Raw genomic sequence first — 18,406 nt, forward strand, 5'->3', positions numbered from 1 at the left:
GAGAGGTCAGGGGAGAGGAGGGCAGTGCTGGCCTTGGGGGCTCCAGTGGAGGAAGATGAGGGTGAAGTAAGGCAACAGAGACTAAGGGAGCGGTCAACTAGGTGGGTGAAGAACCAAACAAGAATGTGTCCTGGGGGCTAAGTGGAGACTGTGTTTTAAAGATGAGGACAGTGACCATCTGTGTCAAACGCTGCTGACTGGTCAGGTCAAGCCAGGCCTAAGAATTAACCTCAGGCTTGGCAAAGTGGAGGGCACTGGATACCTTGACAGGAGCAATTTTGGTGCTTACAACTGCTGAGTGCATTCTGAAGCCAGGTGTGTGCAGCGGTAACTGCCACCTTTGCACACAAGTGCCGCAATCGCCTCTTCAGGCCTAAATTTCTTTCACCTCCCACAACTCAGCACCATCACGGAATCTTCCCTAATTGCTCCAGTCAAATTTAACTCCAAAACCATTAACCTTGTGTTAGAGTTATTCATTGGTGACTATGAATGGATGAGTTCTTGGATTAATAGAAATTCGCTATGTGGAACCACACAGAGTAAGACAAGATGCTAAATAACAGTGTGATGTTATTAGTGCCATTATAAAGGCAGCACAAAAATCTCTAAACAAAAACATCTGCAAATAGTAACCTGTGACGCAGTCTGGGGGTGCTGCTTGGCGCGTGGGGCTGAGGGAGGGGCAGTGCAGCAGTGATGGGTGCTGAAAGGAGACTCGATTGTGGTTTTGAGGATCTGGGCTCTGGGCCCAGCTCTGCCACTGAGTGGTGTGACCTTGTATGAGGCATTCCAAACTTCTGGGACATAATTTCTTCACCTTTGAAATGAACAGATTGTATCACATCTGCTCAAAGATTCCTCCACCCACCTTGGTTCATTCTCATTCATATTAAGAGTGACTTGGGTGCGCCCTTTCTCTCTACTTAAACTATGAAATCTCAAAAGACAGGTCTTATATTTCTTATGCTTCTTTGCATCAAGCACAATCCTGAGAGATGCACAGTAAATATTTTTTGATTTAACAGATCAAAGGGGATAAATCCTCTTTGGTCTGTGAAATAGAGTTTGGCCCGTGCTCAGTGATCTCCCTCTAACCTGCCATGCTTATCTTTTCTCCAGTCATTCAATCCTTCCTTCCTTCATTTACTCTGGAGTTCCTACTGGCTGCAATATTCCCTAGAACTATAAGGGGTCATGACCCAGCTCCGACACTAATTTTGTGCCTGTTGACCCTGCTGGCTTAGAGTTGGGGATATCAAGACACATGGTCTAAAACACAAGCCAGAATATTGGAACAGGACTGTTTCAGATACTCTAGCCCATGAAACTAGAGCACCCGTGGAAAGTAGTAACAATCTATGAGATTATGGAGATTCTTGCATGGCAAGCTCAGAGTCTGTAGACCCACCATGTCTGGAGTATACCGGAGTGGGTAGAGAGCGGCGAAAGGAGATCAGTTAGACAAATGAAGAAGCAGTGCACCCCGGGCAGGACTACCCAGGGGAAGGGCTGCAGCTCAGTGTTCCCCCTTCACCTTCTGGCTGCTCTCACCTCACTGTTTCTAAATCAAGATTCCAAATGTTCCCACAAAGCCCTTTTCCTGCCCAGCGCCCTAAAGTTTACAGTCTCCACGCCAATGCTAGATGCATGTGACCTCAGAAAAGCCCCCTAATCCCTCTTCACCATAATTTCCAAGATTTCAAAATCAAGATAAAAATAATACTAACTTCACAGGGTTGCTGGGAAAACAAAAACAAATGTGACGTCCTCTAAAATTTATTGTGTTTCCCATGAAATATATCAATGCCTATAAAGAATAAACAAGTTCTTCACAACTCCACCCTACTTTTTTTTGACAGATTTCTATAAACAGTTACTATACTGAGCAAAGTTATAATAACTGACATCTCCTGAGCACGTACCCCCTGTTAGGAACTGTTCTAAGCACTTTATATATCATCTCATTTAATCTCCACAAGAGCCATATGCTGTAGCGCCTCTTTTATTCCCATTTTACAGTTGAGGGCGAGTAAGGGCACAGAATGTGAAGTAACTTGCCCAAGGTCTAGAGCCAGAATTGAAGCCTGGGCAGCTTGGCTGAGAGCTGTGCTATTAATCCCTTTACTTACATAGTCTCACTTATTTACATTCCCTGTGACGTACGTAAAGACAAACCATAAAGTTGGCAATCGGCCACAATTAATGAGCTATCACATGGCAGTTACTAAGTGACATAAATAAGGTTGGCACTCTTGTGGAAATTCTTGGGAATTATACTTCAGCTCAGATGGTACACTCCGAAATTCCAAGTTGACCCACTGCGTTTGGTTAACCGAGCTGCTTTCCGAGCATCTCCGGGCAGCCAAGCGTGCTCGCAGCGTTCTGGACAGACTCACCTGAGCTTAGAGCATGCTCCACTTCCCGCATGACGACCCTGGGGGAGGCCGTGGTGGTCTCCCTGTCTACCAGAACACACGTGGCTTTGGCTGGCACGGTTGTTTGGGGCGTTGTCTCCATGGGCACCAGCTCCCACGTGGTATGTGAAGTGGGGGTGCGGCCAGAGCTGTGCTCCTGTGCTGGGGACTCTGGTGTGGCTGGGGCTCCTGTGGTCTTGGTGCTGGTCTCAGTGGAGTTGTGGTTGGTGTTGTCAGAGACAGAAGAAACCTCTGGTGGTGCGGTCGACGGGGCTGGGGGTGGTGCGGTCGACGGGGCTGGGGGTGGTGAGGTCGGTAGGCCTGGGGGTGCTGAGGTTGACAGGCCTGGGGGTGGTGAGGTCGGTAGGCCTGGGGGTGGTGAGGTGGACAGGCCTGGGGGTGGTGAGGCTGGAGCCTGCGGGGAGGTGAGTGCAGGAGGCTCGGCGGGGGACTTGGGCCCTGCGGCTGGCACACTCGCCTCTGGCGTGCCTGGGCTGTGCTCCCCGGGCGTGGGTGTTAAGTGGCCCTCCCTGCTCGTTGACAAGGCGCCTGCGTTTGTGCCTTCCCAAGTCAAAGTGGCCTCCTGCCCTGTGGGCTCTATGGAAACATTCTTGGGGGGCAGAGCCGTCTGCGCCAATGCCACTGTAACCGGGAGCGCCGCGCTGCTGGGCTTGCCGCTCGTATGGGGGGCTGCAGGGCTTTGTGGGGAGCTCGTCCAGGAGGCCGCTGGCGTTGGAGACGTGATCTTTTCCAGAAAAGAAGCAGGGGCCGATGTAGGCGCGCTCTGTACCCTCAGTCCTGCGGGAGAGCCAGTACAAAAGTGGTTAGGTGTGAAAACTTAGAGGGAAGGCTGTTTTGCAGCATTTTCACAGGCCTTCCTCCTTTTGCACTGTGCATGCTCAACTGTGAAGGTGACTTTTAAATATTTTATTCCCACTAATTGCTCTCCCCTTCCTTTGTGGCTCTCAGTAGAAGCCAGCCTGGAGGCTCCGTAAGAGCACTTGGCGGGTCAGTCAAAGCAGGTCCAGCCAGTCCGTGGAACAAACTAATCTGGCCTCCTGCTTGCTTCACACTGAGCCCTTAAAAAGTGAGACTGTCTGGGGAACCGAGTGTATGGGGTTGGTCTGGACCGCTGAGGGCCCTGCTCCGCATGCCCGTGGAGGTGCCCAGGGTGTGCGTTGGGTTGGGGAAGACAGGGTTGGCGAGTGGAAAGCTGGAGGAGCTCACTGCTTGACTGTTCCCTGCTCCAGGGCTGCGAGCTCTGCGTTTTCACACAGGGGTGTGCGGGCTCCTGGGCTTGCTGGCTGGGATGAATAAAGGTGTGAGCACATTGCCTGCAGAGGAGGGAAAGGCAGGAGGTTCCAGAACAAAGCTGGGAGGAGGATCTGAGCTTTAGATATATTTTCTGAAACTGGAACTCAGCACTTACGGAATCTTAGCATGGGGTCTTTAGGGTCATATCATTTGCAAAATGTTTTTCATATTTTGTAAAATTTAGAATTAGTTTTCTTCCTTTCTCCATTTACCCATGCAATTAAATTAATTAATTAGTACATTCATTCAAGTATTTAACAAATGGCTTGTATGTGCTAGCACTTCGCTAGAATCTGAGTTTATGATTTCATTTTTACATAAAACATTTTTTAATTGCCTCCCCATGCCCCTGACTGTTCCCCAACAAGCTTTTCTCAAGTCATTTCCATCTCAGTGGATGGCACCCCCTTTAACTCTTTTGCTCAGTTAAAAACTGAGACATCACCCCTCACACCCCACATTAAATTCATTGGGAAGTTATGATGACTCTACCTTGAATGTACCTTAATCCAACCACTTTTCATCACCTGCCCCATTATCTCAACATCATCTGAGCCACCAGTTACTCGCCTAGACAACTGCCATAGTCTTTTTTTTTTTACTTTTAAAATTTATCTTTATTGTTGAGAGTATTACAGGTATACCATTTCCCCCCCAATTGATCCCCTCCACTTCCCTCCCACCCCCTTCCCAGGCCTTCACCCCGTTATTAACTGTGTCCTTGGGTTATACATATAACTTCTTTGGTTAATCTCTTCCCACCCTCCACTTCCCTTCCCTCTTTCCTCTGAAATATGACTGTCTGTTGCATGCGTCATTGTCTCTGGATCTATTTAGTTCATCAGATTCTTTTGTTCATTAGCTTCTTCTTAAAGAAGATCCTTCAACTTTTCCTGTAGTGCTGGTCTGGTGGTGATGAACTCCTTTAGCTTTTCCTTGTCTGAGAAGCTCTTTATCTGACCTTCAATTCTAAATGATAGCTTTGCTGGGTAGAGCAATCTTGGTTGTAGTTCCATGTTTTTCATCACTTTGAATATTTCTTGCCACTCCCTTCTGGCCTGTAAAGTTTCTGTTGAGAAATCAGCTGATAGTCATATGGGGGCTCCCTTGTAGGTAACTAACTGCTTTTCTATTGCTGCTTTTAAGATTCTCTCTTTGTCTTTAACCTTTGGCATTTTAATTATGATGTGTCTTGGTGTGGGCCTCTTTGGGTTCCTCTTGTTTGGGACCCTCTGTGCTTCCTGGAAATGTAAGTCGATTTCTTTCCCCAGGTAGGGGAAGTTTTCTGTAATTATTTTTTCAAATAGGTTTTCAATTCCTTGCTCTCTTTCTTCCCTTTCTGGCACCCCAATAATACGAATGTTGGGCCTGTTGAAGTTGACCCAGAGACTCCTTATACTATTTTCATATTTCTGGATTCTTTTTTCTTTTTGCCCTTCTGGTTGGGTGTTTTTTGTTTCTTCATGTTCCAAATTGCTGATTTGATTTTCAGCGTCCTCTACTCTGCTGTTGATTCCCTGTAAATTATTCTTCATTTCAGTTCATGTAGCCTTCATTTCAACTTGGTACTTTATTATGTTATTGATTTTCTCAGTTATTTCCCTAACAGTCTGCTTAAACATCCTTATAACCAAAATTCTGAACTCTCTATCTGCTAGCTTGCTTGGATCTATTTCATTTAGTTCCTCTTCTAGAGATTTCTTCTGTTCTTTCCTTTGTGACATGTTTCTTTGCCTCTGCATTTTGGCTGCTTTCAGGTGCCAAGTCAGCCTGTGCCAGTGCCTTGCCCAGGGCCCCCCAGCATGAGCTACACAGCAAACCGTAGTTGGCTGCTATTTGTGCTGGCCTTGGAGGTGCCCAGGAGAGGCCCAGCTATGAGCCCCGCTAGTGCCAGGCCTGGGGCCGCTTATCAAGCCGTATGGGGCAGCTGCTGCTTGTTTGAGAGATCTGAGGAAAGTCCTAAGCATGAGGCTCAAGAGGCCACTTGCACAGAAAAGCCCCTGGAAATGGCCTGGATGAGCTGCAGGTGGGGGGGCGGGGCCTCCGGGAATCACGGGGCGGGGCCAACGGTGTGAGTCAGGTGCTGGCGACTCAAACATGGCGCCTGCCTGCCGGCTGTGTGCGGGGAGGACTCGCCAAGGAGCCATGGCCTCCGCCGGCCCTTCTGCCTGGAGGAAGCCGCCCTCCGCCTCTCGCCGGGATCTCAGGCAGGTTAGTTCCTCCCCGAGTGTCCCGGGTCCTTTCAGGCTGCTGCCCGGCGCTGGGCTCAGAGGGAGCGTCCGAGTGAGTCCGTGCCGGGCCCTTCAGAGGAGCTGCTGGGGCTCCCGCAGCCTCCGCGACCCTCAGGGACAGTCCCCGCTGGGTTCACAGCCCGGAGTTGTGGGGACGTCTCTTCCCGGCCCTGGAGCCCTGGGCTGGGGGCTGCTGTGGGGCTGGGACCCCTCCCTCCTCCGGGAAACGTCCGCCGCCGAGATTCCCTCCTGGGTTTCAACTGCTGAACCGGGTGTGGGCCCTCGGCCGTGTCTCCATGATTCAGCCCCGATCCGCCCGCGTCTCCCCCTCCTCCCGGTCTCGGTGCTGCTTCAGCTCCCTGGTTGTGGGGATTCTATTCAGCCGGCTCTCAGGAGGCTCTGGGTGATGGTGGTTCTGGATTTTAGTTGTGATTTTGATGTGGTTGCGGGAGGCGGCGGGTGCAGCTGTGACCTACGCCGCCAGCTTGTTTTCCTTCGCCATAGTCTTTTAATTGGTCTTGTGGCTTCCAGGTTTCCTCCCTTTCAGTCTACTTTTCACACAGCAGCCAGTATGATCTTTCAGAATGGTAACTAAGATCATGTCCTTTAACTGCTCAAAATCCTTCAAAGGGGTTCTGTTGCTGTTAGAATAAAATCCCAAAGTTATCCCCTATGTCATCCCAAGTTAAAATATACATAGCATAGCATTTACCATTTTAACCTTTTTAAGTGTACAGTTCAGGGGCATAAGTATATTCACATTATTGTTGAAACATTACCACCACCCATCTCCAGAACCTCTTCATCTTCCCAAACAAACTCTATACCCCTTAAACTAAAACTCTCCATTCTTCCTTCTCCACAGCCCCTGGAAGCCACTATTCTACTTTGTGTCTCTATCTATAACTTTGCTCTAAGAACCCCATGCAAGTAGAATCATACAGTATTTTTCCTTCTGTGACTGGCTTATTTCATATAGCTTAATGTCTTCAAGGTTCATCCATGTTATAGCATGTGTCAGAATTGCCTTCTGTTTAAAAGTTGAATAATAATCCATTGTATGGATAGACCACATTTTGCTTACCCATTCATTCATTGGTGGACTTTGATGGGTTGCTTCCACCTTTGAATTATTATTAATAATGCTGTTATGAATCTTAGTGTACAAATATCTGTTTGAGACCTTGCTGCTTTCAATACATTTGAATATATACCCAGAACAGGAAGTGGTAGATCATAAGGTAATTCCATGTTTATTTTTTTAAGGAATTGCCATACTCTTTGCTCATTTTTGTTTTTCATAAAATAGTCTATTCTTGAAATTACAAATTATTTATTTACTTATTTATTACCTCTTCTACCAGAGTGTAAGCTCCATAGGGTGCAGGGGCCTGGTCTTATTCACTGCTATTTCCCCCAAGCCTAGGACAATGCCTAGGCCATACTAAATACTCAGTTAAGTACTTGTGGAAGAAAAAAAAAGAATGAAGGAAGGAAGGAAGGAAAGGAGGGATATATGGAAAATAAATTAACTTAAGAACTTCATTAAAAAACACTCCAGAATCTCTCTAGTTTCTTCTACATACCACTTAGTATGACCACATCCACCATAGCTGCCTCAGGGATGGCTACCTACCTAGGGTTATATGAGGTCAGGAACCTTGCTTAAAAAGTCAGCCTCACTCTATGTCGTTCCACCATGACATATCCCTATGCCTGCTGTCTTTCTAGGTCTTTGACTATTTAACACTCTAAGGAGATTTCCTTGCGAATAGCATACAGGACATGGCCAACCATAATCCAGATTCATAAGGAATAAAACATGGGCTAGATTCCAGGACAGAGGAAGGGAGAAAAGATGTATGAGAGACATTTGGGCACTTGAGATAAAACTGCTTCTTTCTTCATTCTGCCACACAGTGGATTCAGTAGCTGATGGAAAGTTCTGCTACAGAGTCTATCCCAAAAACATGGTTTGTTCATTATTTAACTAAATTTAACATTTGAACTGTTATACAAATAATTGGTTTTATTTTACTTAAAAAGAGTTGGTCACAAACCATAAACTACAAGAGAGTCACTCTTTAGTAAACACAAGGGTGGTTCTCTCAAAATAGTCCATGTTGTGATGGTAGACTTTTGGCAGCTGTGAAGTGTCAGCAATCTCAGGATGAATACAGATAAAGAGATCTTTGAAATACGAACAAAACAACAGTTGGGACAGATATTATTAAAATCATAAGGTCACATATATCTTTATATGTGATCTTTAGGGTTTACTGGCTCTGCATCTTAGTCACTCCCTTGGCTCATTAAAGATTCTGAGGTCAGAAAAACAAAAATGACAATGTTTACTATTGTTCATAGTATCATATAATAAATGAGCAGATGGAGGCAGAGAGAGCCTCAGTCTGGTAGCTGAGTCAGAGTCTTTGGAAATCTGGGGTAAACGAGAAATGAGTCATATACAAAGAAACATTCATTCATTCGAGCTTTATTGAGTAGCTTCTATGTCCATGGCCTTACTCGCAGAGAGCTCACTATTTAGCAGGACATAAAGGACACCATCTTCCTGTAATATGATATGATAAATGCCTTATGGAAGTCCAAGCAAGTTGCAGTGGAAGCCCTGAGGAAAGATGAATTCGTTCTGTATGGGGACCATGGAATGTAAAAATATACAAATGTCATTTTTAAATGACATTTAGAAAAGTCACAGAAGAGAAAACATTTGAGTTGGTTCTCAAACAATGAGAACACACAGTATGTCACTTAAGATATATGATGCTCAGAGTGACATTTGCATTGTCATTTCCAGTGGAGCTAAAAGCTGTACCATGGAAATTATTATAGTGCTAAAAATGACAGGCTTCAGGAAATTAGTTTTGTTGCAGAAGACACTCATTTTTTTGTTTAATTCTGACTACTATAGTTTTTAAAAATTTTATTTATTGACTTTAGAAAGAGAGGAAGGGAGAGAGAGAGAGAGAGACACTGATTTGTTGTTCCACTTGTTTATGCACTCATTGGTTGGTTGTTGTATGTGCCCTGACGGGGGATCAAAACCACAACCTTGGCATATCGGGATGACGCTCTAACCAACTGAGCTACCTGGCCAGGACCTGACTAATACACTTTTATAACTGCTACCCTCCAAAGAGGACTGGAGGTGGTCATTCATTTCCCATGGCTACCTACTGAGTACTTACCTAAAGTACTTTACAGTCTAGTTCAGGCAATTCCTACTCCTAATAAAACAACCATGCATGAGATTGTGTAACAATACTTGTTATCTTTACTTGAACAATTAACATTAAACTTTAATGTTAATTAAAAACATAAAAGCCTCTGCTTTGCCTTATTTGATGGTATATCCATATTGCTCTGACTGCATGAGGGTGGCCTTCTTTCAGCATGAAAATATCCAAAGCTCAGGCACATTGACTATCCTAGATAATGCTTGCTGTTCACTCTGGCTGCCAGAACAAAATACCATCAACTGGGTGGCTTTAACAATAGAAATTTTCTTCTCATAGTTTGGAAGCTGCAAGTTCAAGCAAGGTGTGGGCCAGTTCAGTTTCTGGTGAGGGCTCTCTTCCTGCCTGGAAGGTGGTTGCCTCCTAGCTGTGTTCTGGAGTGGCCTTTCTTTGTGTGTGGTTGGGGAGGGACAGAGGGAGGGAAAGAGAGACAGTGTTTGAGCTTTCTGGTATCTCTTCTTATAAGGACACTAATCTCATCATGAGGGACCCACCCTCATGAGCTCATCTAAGCCTAATTCCCCAAAGCCCCATCTGCAAATGCCACCACACTGGGGGCTAGGGCTTCAACATTCGGAATCACTGAGGAAATATAACTTCTGCCTTCACATATGTAGGACTTGTGTTTCAACAGGAATATCAAAATGAGCCAGTCAAATAGCTAAGGATGTATCTATTTCTTCAGGATTAAAAAAAAAATTAGAGCTAAAGAGGGTCTAAGTGATGAGTGAATACAGCCCCTCATTGGATAAATGAGGAAACAGACACAGAGAGGGGAGGGGATGTGATTGAACTGATGCATCTAAGATGAAGAATTGGGCAGTGTTGTCTGGAGAAGACTGTGTAGGGACAAAGTCAGAACTAGCACTCCCACCCTCTGACACCCTCTCACCACCACACTGTGCCCTGGCCCTGCAAAGAAGAAGTTAAAATAACATAGTACCCCATACACCTTCTCACCCAAAGTAGAGTCACTTTCTTTTGAAGGAAATAATTAGTTCTAATATTTCCTTGAGAAAGTGGCAGAAGAAATAAAATGAGGAAATCAAACCCATTAATCTCTAAATTGGAGGTGAGTGAGAATTATTCCAAAGCAGAGAGGCACGGCCAGATATGGTGTGTGCTGCCTGAAACATCGACTCCGGGAAGGAAATCTCTTAGACTTGGCCCAAATGAGAGGTCAAGGGGTATGAAGGCCAACTAAATCTGAAATTCCTCCCTGTAAGTTTACAATGACCGTCTTTCCTGAAGTTTTGTCAGCTTTTATGTTGCAAGAGTAGCTGATAGATTGTTTGCTGATTAGAGGGAAAGCAAATTTGTAGTTGCATAGGAAATTACTCATTTCTGTGCATATTATCCATTACGGGGAGGCCAATATCACAGCTTACAATGTCTGTCTGATATATGAAAGAACTGTGTCTGGCTTGATCCCTGGTTTCTTGCCTTGCTAGGAGGAGGGATTTGGAGGCTGATGGCTGAGACAGGTAGATGAGTTCTCCCAGTGCTGAAAGGAGTTACAGGACATTGTAGGGTAGTGAGTGTGCATTTGCACATGTGTTCCTGGCTCGACTGGTTGTCAGGAATATGAGTCTGCGACGACAGCCGGTGGACTGTCACCCTTTCCTGGATTTCATGAGCAGCAACCTGGGCCAGTGCCAGAGTCCCAGGCAGCCCAATTACCTGTGTTGCTCTCATCTGTTCTCTCTCTCCCCACCCCCCACCCCCAACATGTCCTTTCCTGTCCTTGGCTTGTCAAGTACCTGAGAAAACATGTGACAAAGCTTTGGCAAATTCAGTGAAACTCGATCAAAACGCAGTCAAGGCCTCTCCTGTTGCTGCCAAATCAGCCAAGTGTTGCTTGTGGTCTCAGTGGATCAGTGAGGCCAGTCTGGCAGAGGCCCCACGGCTGCCGAAGGTCTGCGTGCTAAGTGTTTACCAATGGTCACTCCACACGGCCACCCCCATGAGTGAGCTTCTTGAAAGGCCAACTAGACTGTACCCCCCCCACCCCCACCCCCGGGAGGGCGAGGGGAGGAGCGGGCGCTGCACTGGCCTCTCCTGCATTGAGAATGGAACTTCAACCCTCTCGGAGGCAGAGAGGGCTCTGTGATCCCACTTCAGTCTTCTCCCCAGCCTTGCTCCGCACCAGGCTCTCAGACACACCAGGCTCTTTGGTTTGTTCCTTCTGCCTAAACAACTCTTCCTCTTGTCTCTGCCTGAGGCATTCCTGTTTACCCTTCCGGTGTTAGCTCAGGGGCCTTTGCTTGTTCGCTCTAAATCCTTTCCTCTCGCCCTCGACTTCTTATGTGCTCACAGCACGCTGTGCAACTCCACAGCACTGACAATGGCATGTAACTGTAGTTGCTTATGGGCAGCTTTGTTCAGTGCATGCCTCCCCCATAGACTCTAGGATTCATGTAGAACAGGAATATTTATATATAAATAAAATATGTGTGTGTGTGTGTGTGAGTGAGAGAAAGAGAGAGAGAGCACTAAGTGCTCTGCGCAGGGCACTGTGCTAAGCACATTACATGCATCATCTCACTTAATCATAATAACCATTATTATCTTGGTTTCACAGATTATGAAATAGGCTCGGAAAAGTTAAGTAACTTCCCCAAGCTCACACAGCTACTGTATGGCATAGCGGAAGCTTGAACCTGAAACTGTCTAGCTCCAGGCTAACCTTTTAACCACTCCACTGTATTGTACTGGAAAATACAAGGGTGATTTTGAAGTCTGGGCACCATGCTTCTAAGGCAGCCACCGGTTTTTCTCAGTCTCCCCTAATAAATTCTCTAGTGTGGGCCACTGAGTGATCTTTTATGTATGTATTTATTTATTTATTTTTCATCTTCACCTGAGGATATTTTTTCCATTGCTTTCAAAGAGAGAGAGAAAAACATCTATTGCACGTGGGGATCGAGCCTGCAACCGAGGGATGTGCCCTTGGCTGGAATTGATCCCAGAATCCTTCAGTCTCAGGGCCGACTCTCTAACCACTGAGCCAAACCGGCCAAGGCTAGAGTGATCTTTAAAAAAGTTATCTGGCCATACTGAATCCTTCTGCCCCCCTTTAATCCTGTAACAGGCTCCCCATTGTCCTGTGGATAAATCCTGAGCTCCCTGGCATAGCACATAACACTTTTCATGACCCCCCCCCCACCCCCGCGCCGTGAGCCCTGCAGTTCTAGGGAGCTGAGTCATCGTGTGCTCCTATCCGTCTGTATTCTAATATTCCGACTGTCTGCCTCCCTGCCTTTGCACCTGCGGTTCTCGCCACCCTAACTCCTCTGTCGTTACCCCACCTGTGAGAACTCTAGAAACGTAACTCCTCTATGCATATTCTCCAACTTGATGGGGAACTTCTCTGTGTGGCCACAGCACATCATACAAACTTGAACTGTAGCACACATTATACGGACCCATAATTTCCCTCCATGCTTGTCTCCCATCTGGCTGGGAGCCCTAATAATAGGAACTGTGTGTTGTGTGGTTTTTTGTGCGTGTCCTGATGCCTGGCACAGAGAAGATGTTCAATAAATATTCATTGAGTCAAAAAAAATATTCATCGAGTCTACCCTTTGGGAAACAGGAATGTTCTCTGGCTTCTATGCTGGGCCAGGATAGCATCCTCCCTTTCTTTGTCAGTAAGTTCCATAAAAACCACCAGCTAATGTGAAATTTTGGATGGGTCTCTAAACAGACTTTTGCTATGTTTGCTTGCTTGTTTCTACTTTGGAGTCCTCAGGGCTTTCCTCTCTGTGTGCGTGATATAGACCAGAGCCACCGGCTCTTTAAATGTTGACTATCAATCAGTTGGCTTAAACATAGGCTGGACTTACCATCCCTGCATTGAATGGACTAAATTTCAGCAAGCATTTATGAGAGAGAAAGAGAGAGATAGAGTAAAAAATAATCTTGAAATTATTATAAGCTAGGTCTTAGTATTCTTTAGGTTGAGTGAAGACACTGTTTGGACCCCCACACTTACAAAAATTCCCCATGTTGCCTCAGGTTGGGTTGGGGCTGCTTAGGGCCCACAACACCAGAAGGTTCACCTAACATCTGCAAAACCATTACTAATCAGTCTGGTCCGACCATATGGTACTTGAAAGCTATCATATGTCTAGACAGAATGTGTATGCCCCAAAGCCATCGAACTGTGTTTAAGGAGATACTTGTTTGAAGTAGAAAAGCCATATTCTCCTGAGTACTTTGTTTATGGAAATGAGATACAATTCTAGTCCAAAAAGAGGAAAAGTGCTCTGTGATCCAGCTGCCAAATCAGAACCTGAAGACCTGGTGTATGACTCAGTTTCTCCATCCATAAAACCAGGACTAATGGTATCACCAGGCTCCTGGGGGTGCTACAAATGTTACTAAGAGAATAACATTTGTGAAGAATGTTGTACTTCCTGGGGAAAAATATACCATTTTCTTTCTTTTCCCTAGGAGCAACATCTGTCTTTGTCAGTGAAATGCCCCTCCCCACAACTCATTATGTTAGCCTGGCGGGACTGCGGTACTTGGCCTCAGGAGCAGGCTGTGCTGAGCAAGGATGCCAGCAGAAACCTGAAATTCTGAAGGCACCATATGAGGGGTTCTCAGGGTGCGCACTTGAGAGAAAGAGAGACCATGTTTGGAGGGCTAGTACCTTCCCTTCAACTGTTTTGTGGTTAAAGGTATATATGGGCGAGTGCACTGGGCAGTGGAATGGGATAAGACCGCACGCCTCCTTCAGGCAGCAGGGCGTTTCTGAGTAACAAAGTCAGGTTCTCGGGTTCCCTTCCATGGGCCCAGTTCCAATATGTGTGGGGAGCAGGGCAAGAAGTCACGCAAAGACCCGGCCCACACAGAGAATGTCTAACTATGGAACTATTATAAACTAAGATGTGTCTGTGAATTAGCCTATGCTCCATCCAGGGCGCTGCAGCCCCCTCTCAGAGATCCCTCTAGTGACCTCAAGACGAACAGAACCAGGGATCCTTTGGGACAGTCCAGGCCAAAGCTGGGCCTGGGCCCACCTGAACCCAGGATGGAGACTGACCTGGACACTCGTCCCTGGCAGCTTTGGTGGGCAGACTCCCCTTCTCCAGGCCTCACTTTTCTGGCAAGATTTTTAGGCATTCCTAAGCAAGGAGGGAGTGCAGGTAACACTTTGGGTGACTTGTGGTGACCAATTTTAAACAAAGGCAGCCACTCCTCTGGTGACCCAGAGCTGAGGCTGTGATTCTCTGCTTCCTACACTCACTCACTGGCTACACCCTCTGGCCTGGGGCCCAATTCAGCTCCAGTGGCCTCTCCTTTTTGTGCAATCAGTTACTGAAATTTCAAAAAATTTCTCATGGGATTGAAAACACACACAAAAAGCTTTGTGCTTGGGTGTTTGTAAAATGCAGTGGTCTCTTGATCTAGGGGAGGAGGCCTACCCTTCCTTCTACTCACCTCCTACAGGCCCAAATCACACAAGCAAGTCATTCTCATAACCTGCAACTCCTGGAAACTATGAGAACTTAAGAAAGCCCATAATACCACCCTGCTTGGATTCTGAACTTCTTATTTCAGAGGATCTTTTTCTAGACTTAGAATTGCTCAAATGACTGAGGCAGCCCTGGTGCAGTTGTAACACTGCCTTCTCAGCCTAAATGCATCTGCCCACTTCTTTCCCCACTGTCTCCAGATCAGCTGAGTGCCCCACCCACGACTCCTTGTTCTACAAAGAGCTGTAGATCTTTAGGTGGTCAGCTCCGTGGCAATCTGCCTCTAAAGAGACGGTTCTTAGGGGCACCTCAGGCTGATGCATCCTGGCCTTCTCATTGGAGAATTAGTAGGCAGTCTGACTAATCAGAGGATAATGCCCATGAAATGTAATCAGATAAATGAAGCTGCTTGCTTCATAGCATCTTAGTTAATACTTTTCTAATGCCAGATTCTGGGTACTCTCTGAGTATTAAGTCAATCTTCATAATCAACCTAGGGTAAGTATATTATATATAACCCTCATTTTAAAAGTAAGCAAACTGAGGCAGAAAGAGGTTAAATTATCAAGACATATAACTAGAAAGTAATACAGCCTGGATTCAAACTCAAGAAGGCAGTCTATTTCAATGATGTTCCTTCTTAGTCATCTTGTTATATATATCTATACAGCTGAGATCGATGAGATTATAGGCTAAGGGACTTCTGAAAAAAATTTGCTTCCCTATTAGAGGAATATAGAAGAAAGGGAAATTCCCTTGGTGCCTACTCTTTCCCCCTCCTTCCTGCCTTTAATGTAGATGTGATGTCTGGCACAGTGGCAGTCATTTTGTGAAGCCAAGGGTGAAAGTCAATCCACTAAGGATCTTGAAAGTAAGAAAGAGAAAGAGCTTTCTCCTTGATGATACTGTTGACTTTGCCAAGCGAGGCCTGAGAAGCCTGTCTCCAGCCTGCCTGTTAGGTAAACAGTAAATGCCTTTGGGGATTAAGGCACTGTTGGTCAGTTTTGTTTTGTTTTTCTTACATTATAGATGACAGACCGTGTAAAAAGCTTAACACAATGCCTGGCACAAATGAAGAGTTCAGTAAATATTAGTCTATTATTTTGACCTCTAAGCTCCTTTAATCTGCTAATGGTTTTCAAAAGGCACTTTTTAAGGCACCATCAGAGGGAGACTATGGTACCAGCTGTGAGCCTCAGGGACAGAGTGCTCCCAGCATCCTTCAACAAAGCAATAGGCAGGACTATCAGTGTACCTGGAGGTATTCTCCAGGCTGATGCTTATGAAAGCTGCACTGCCTCACAAACCCACAGAATGCATGAGAAAGGAAAATTTTGATTTGTATTTTTCCACTTTATTAAAAGAATGCTTCAGAAACTTCTGGGACAGTTTTCACCGTGAGTCTCGATGTGACATTTATTGATTGAGTGGCTTCAGTAGGCTGAGGGAGCAGAGGAAATAGCACCCAGCAAGAACCAGGAACCTGTACCTTGTCCTTATTAGGCAAGCTGCCTGCCCCTGTCAAGTGCTATGAGGTACAAGCAAGAACATACGCACTAGAATGGCATCCTTTTATTTTAAATTTTAAGCATTACTTAGCAGTTTATATTTTAAAAATTCTGTTAGACTTTTGTTTATTTGGGTCCAATTCAACCAATACATATTGAGTGCCAGCTACGACCAAGGCACCCAGGTATCTGAGTGATGTGGCGGAGGGCATGCTGGAAGAGAAAGGAGCTTGTTTTATATCTCGTCCAGCCTTGTCATTGACAGCTGCAGTTCGGCTTTATTTTCCCCCTCATGTTTGGTGATGCGTGATGCCCCCGTCCTTGACCTTTCTGAATAATGACCTCTGCTACTGGCACAGTCAGGTTTCCCCCTCTACCACCTTTTCTCCACACAGATCATCCGTTGTGTCAAGTGCGGTCCAAATGCCTGTGCCCGCCTCCGCCTCAAATTCATATGTTGAAACCTAATCTCCAGTGTGATGGTATTTGAAGATGGGGCCTTTGTGAAGTGATTAGGGCATGAAAGTAGAGCTCTTGAGAATGGGATTGGGACCCTTATAAAAGAGACCCCACCCAGCTCCCTAGCAAACTTCCTCCAGGTGAGGGCACCCAGAGTGGTGCTGGCCTTCGACAGAATGAGACCATGCTGGTGCCTTGGTCTTGGGCTTCCCAGCCTCCAGAACTGTGAGAAATAAATTTCGGTTCTTTATAAGCCACCCAGTCTGTGGAATTTTGTTACAGCAGCCAAAACTCACTAAGACAGAAGGAGGTAAATGAGTGGGTGAAGGGGATTGGTAGGCTATTAACTAATACACTGAAGTAAGGTATTAATTAATTACAATTTCTGCCCGTTAGCTCCCTTTGTCCTCTATAGACAGCTAAATGAGAATGAGTTTTGTTATTTACTCAAGTGTTCTAGGCAGGAAGTGCTGAGGCAGAATGTGGAACCCTGAAGTCTCTCCCTGGTTTTGTGGCTGTTGAGGCCATAATTTCTTGGACAAGCTGCTTCTCCTCTTTGAGACCCAGGTTCCCTGATTATTAACCCTTTTTCCCTCAAGGGACTTTCAGTGCTGTGCTTGGCCTCTCTGTTGAGGGAAGTCATTTGCAGAACTAGGACAGGGTTGAGGGTGGAAGCTCTGACTGGAACCATACTGTACCGCAAGACCCAACTCATCACCAGGGACTCCAGGAGAGGACTTTGTGTTCTCTTTTCTTGTGGAATGTGGTCCAAGTCCTGACATGTTGTCAAAGATAGGCAGAGCATCCTAGGGAAAATGGGAACCATGCACCCATTCTTTCCCCGAGTAAGGAGAGGGGGCCTAGAGAACGGGAGCTCAGTCATTGGGAGGCTCCACTTTCTTGTGCAAGCTCGTTGCTCACACAAAGCTTTGACGAACATAAACAAAGGGGGGGGAGGAACAAATCTTATCTCCAGTTTTCATGTTATTAGGATAGCTATTAATTTCATAGGAGTGAGTCCCCTCTGCAGAAATGTTCCTCATAATGAATGAAACCAGTTGAAATCAATATGAGGAACCATGCTTTATGTAAAATATGTTGTGGGTAATGAATTTTAATCAAATACTTTATGTGATGAGGGGAACTAGCTGTTTGAAGAAATTCCATAGTGAATCCTCATTTAATGTGATTAATTACCTCCTAATTTGTCACTTGTGTAAGAAGCTTTCTGATTTTAAGTTTGCCTAAAAATCCAGGCTCTCTTATGCTCTTGTTTCCTAACTCATCCACTACTCCAAAAAGAAGCTGCTTGCTCTCCTTACTCAAGGAGTTTGCATCTTGGTTTAAACTAACATAAATCACTACTTGGTCTTCAGGGTTTCATTTGTTAACCAACCTCCAACTGCTGCTACTCTCAGTATCTCTTAAATGCCTGCGGCACAGCCACCTCAGCTAAGGGAAGTGTCAGCAACACCAACTGGGGAGTTTGCCGCTGGCACTGTGACTGGAGAACAGCATATTCTGATGAAAATCTTTGGGATCCATTAAAATGCTGCTCCACAGGCACTGCTGGCAGATGCTATTAAACACATCAATCTGGAAGGACAGAATCTGGCGACACAAGCTAACTTGGGTGAATTACGGAAGCTGTATAAAAATTGGCTCTGCTGGTAGCTCAACTTGAAGAATAATTTAGAATAGCTTTATAAGTGTTGCCACTTAGAAAGAAATTATTCA

General features: G+C 45.7%; 1 protein-coding gene across 1 annotated transcript in view; it reads right to left on the reverse strand.

Annotated features, from left to right (window-relative positions):
* PARM1 (prostate androgen-regulated mucin-like protein 1) overlaps window positions 1-18,406 on the reverse strand; it is a 93,843-nt gene that overhangs the window by 29,268 nt on the left and 46,169 nt on the right. The window contains exon 2 of the mRNA XM_087827037.1: window positions 2,400-3,215. Within this exon, the coding sequence (XP_087683163.1) occupies window positions 2,400-3,215 (816 nt within the window). The remainder of the gene's footprint in view (window positions 1-2,399; window positions 3,216-18,406) is intronic.

Source organism: Miniopterus natalensis, chromosome 1 (genome assembly GCF_054644295.1).
Source record: "Miniopterus natalensis isolate mMinNat1 chromosome 1, mMinNat1.hap1, whole genome shotgun sequence".
Lineage (NCBI taxonomy): Eukaryota > Metazoa > Chordata > Mammalia > Chiroptera > Miniopteridae > Miniopterus > Miniopterus natalensis.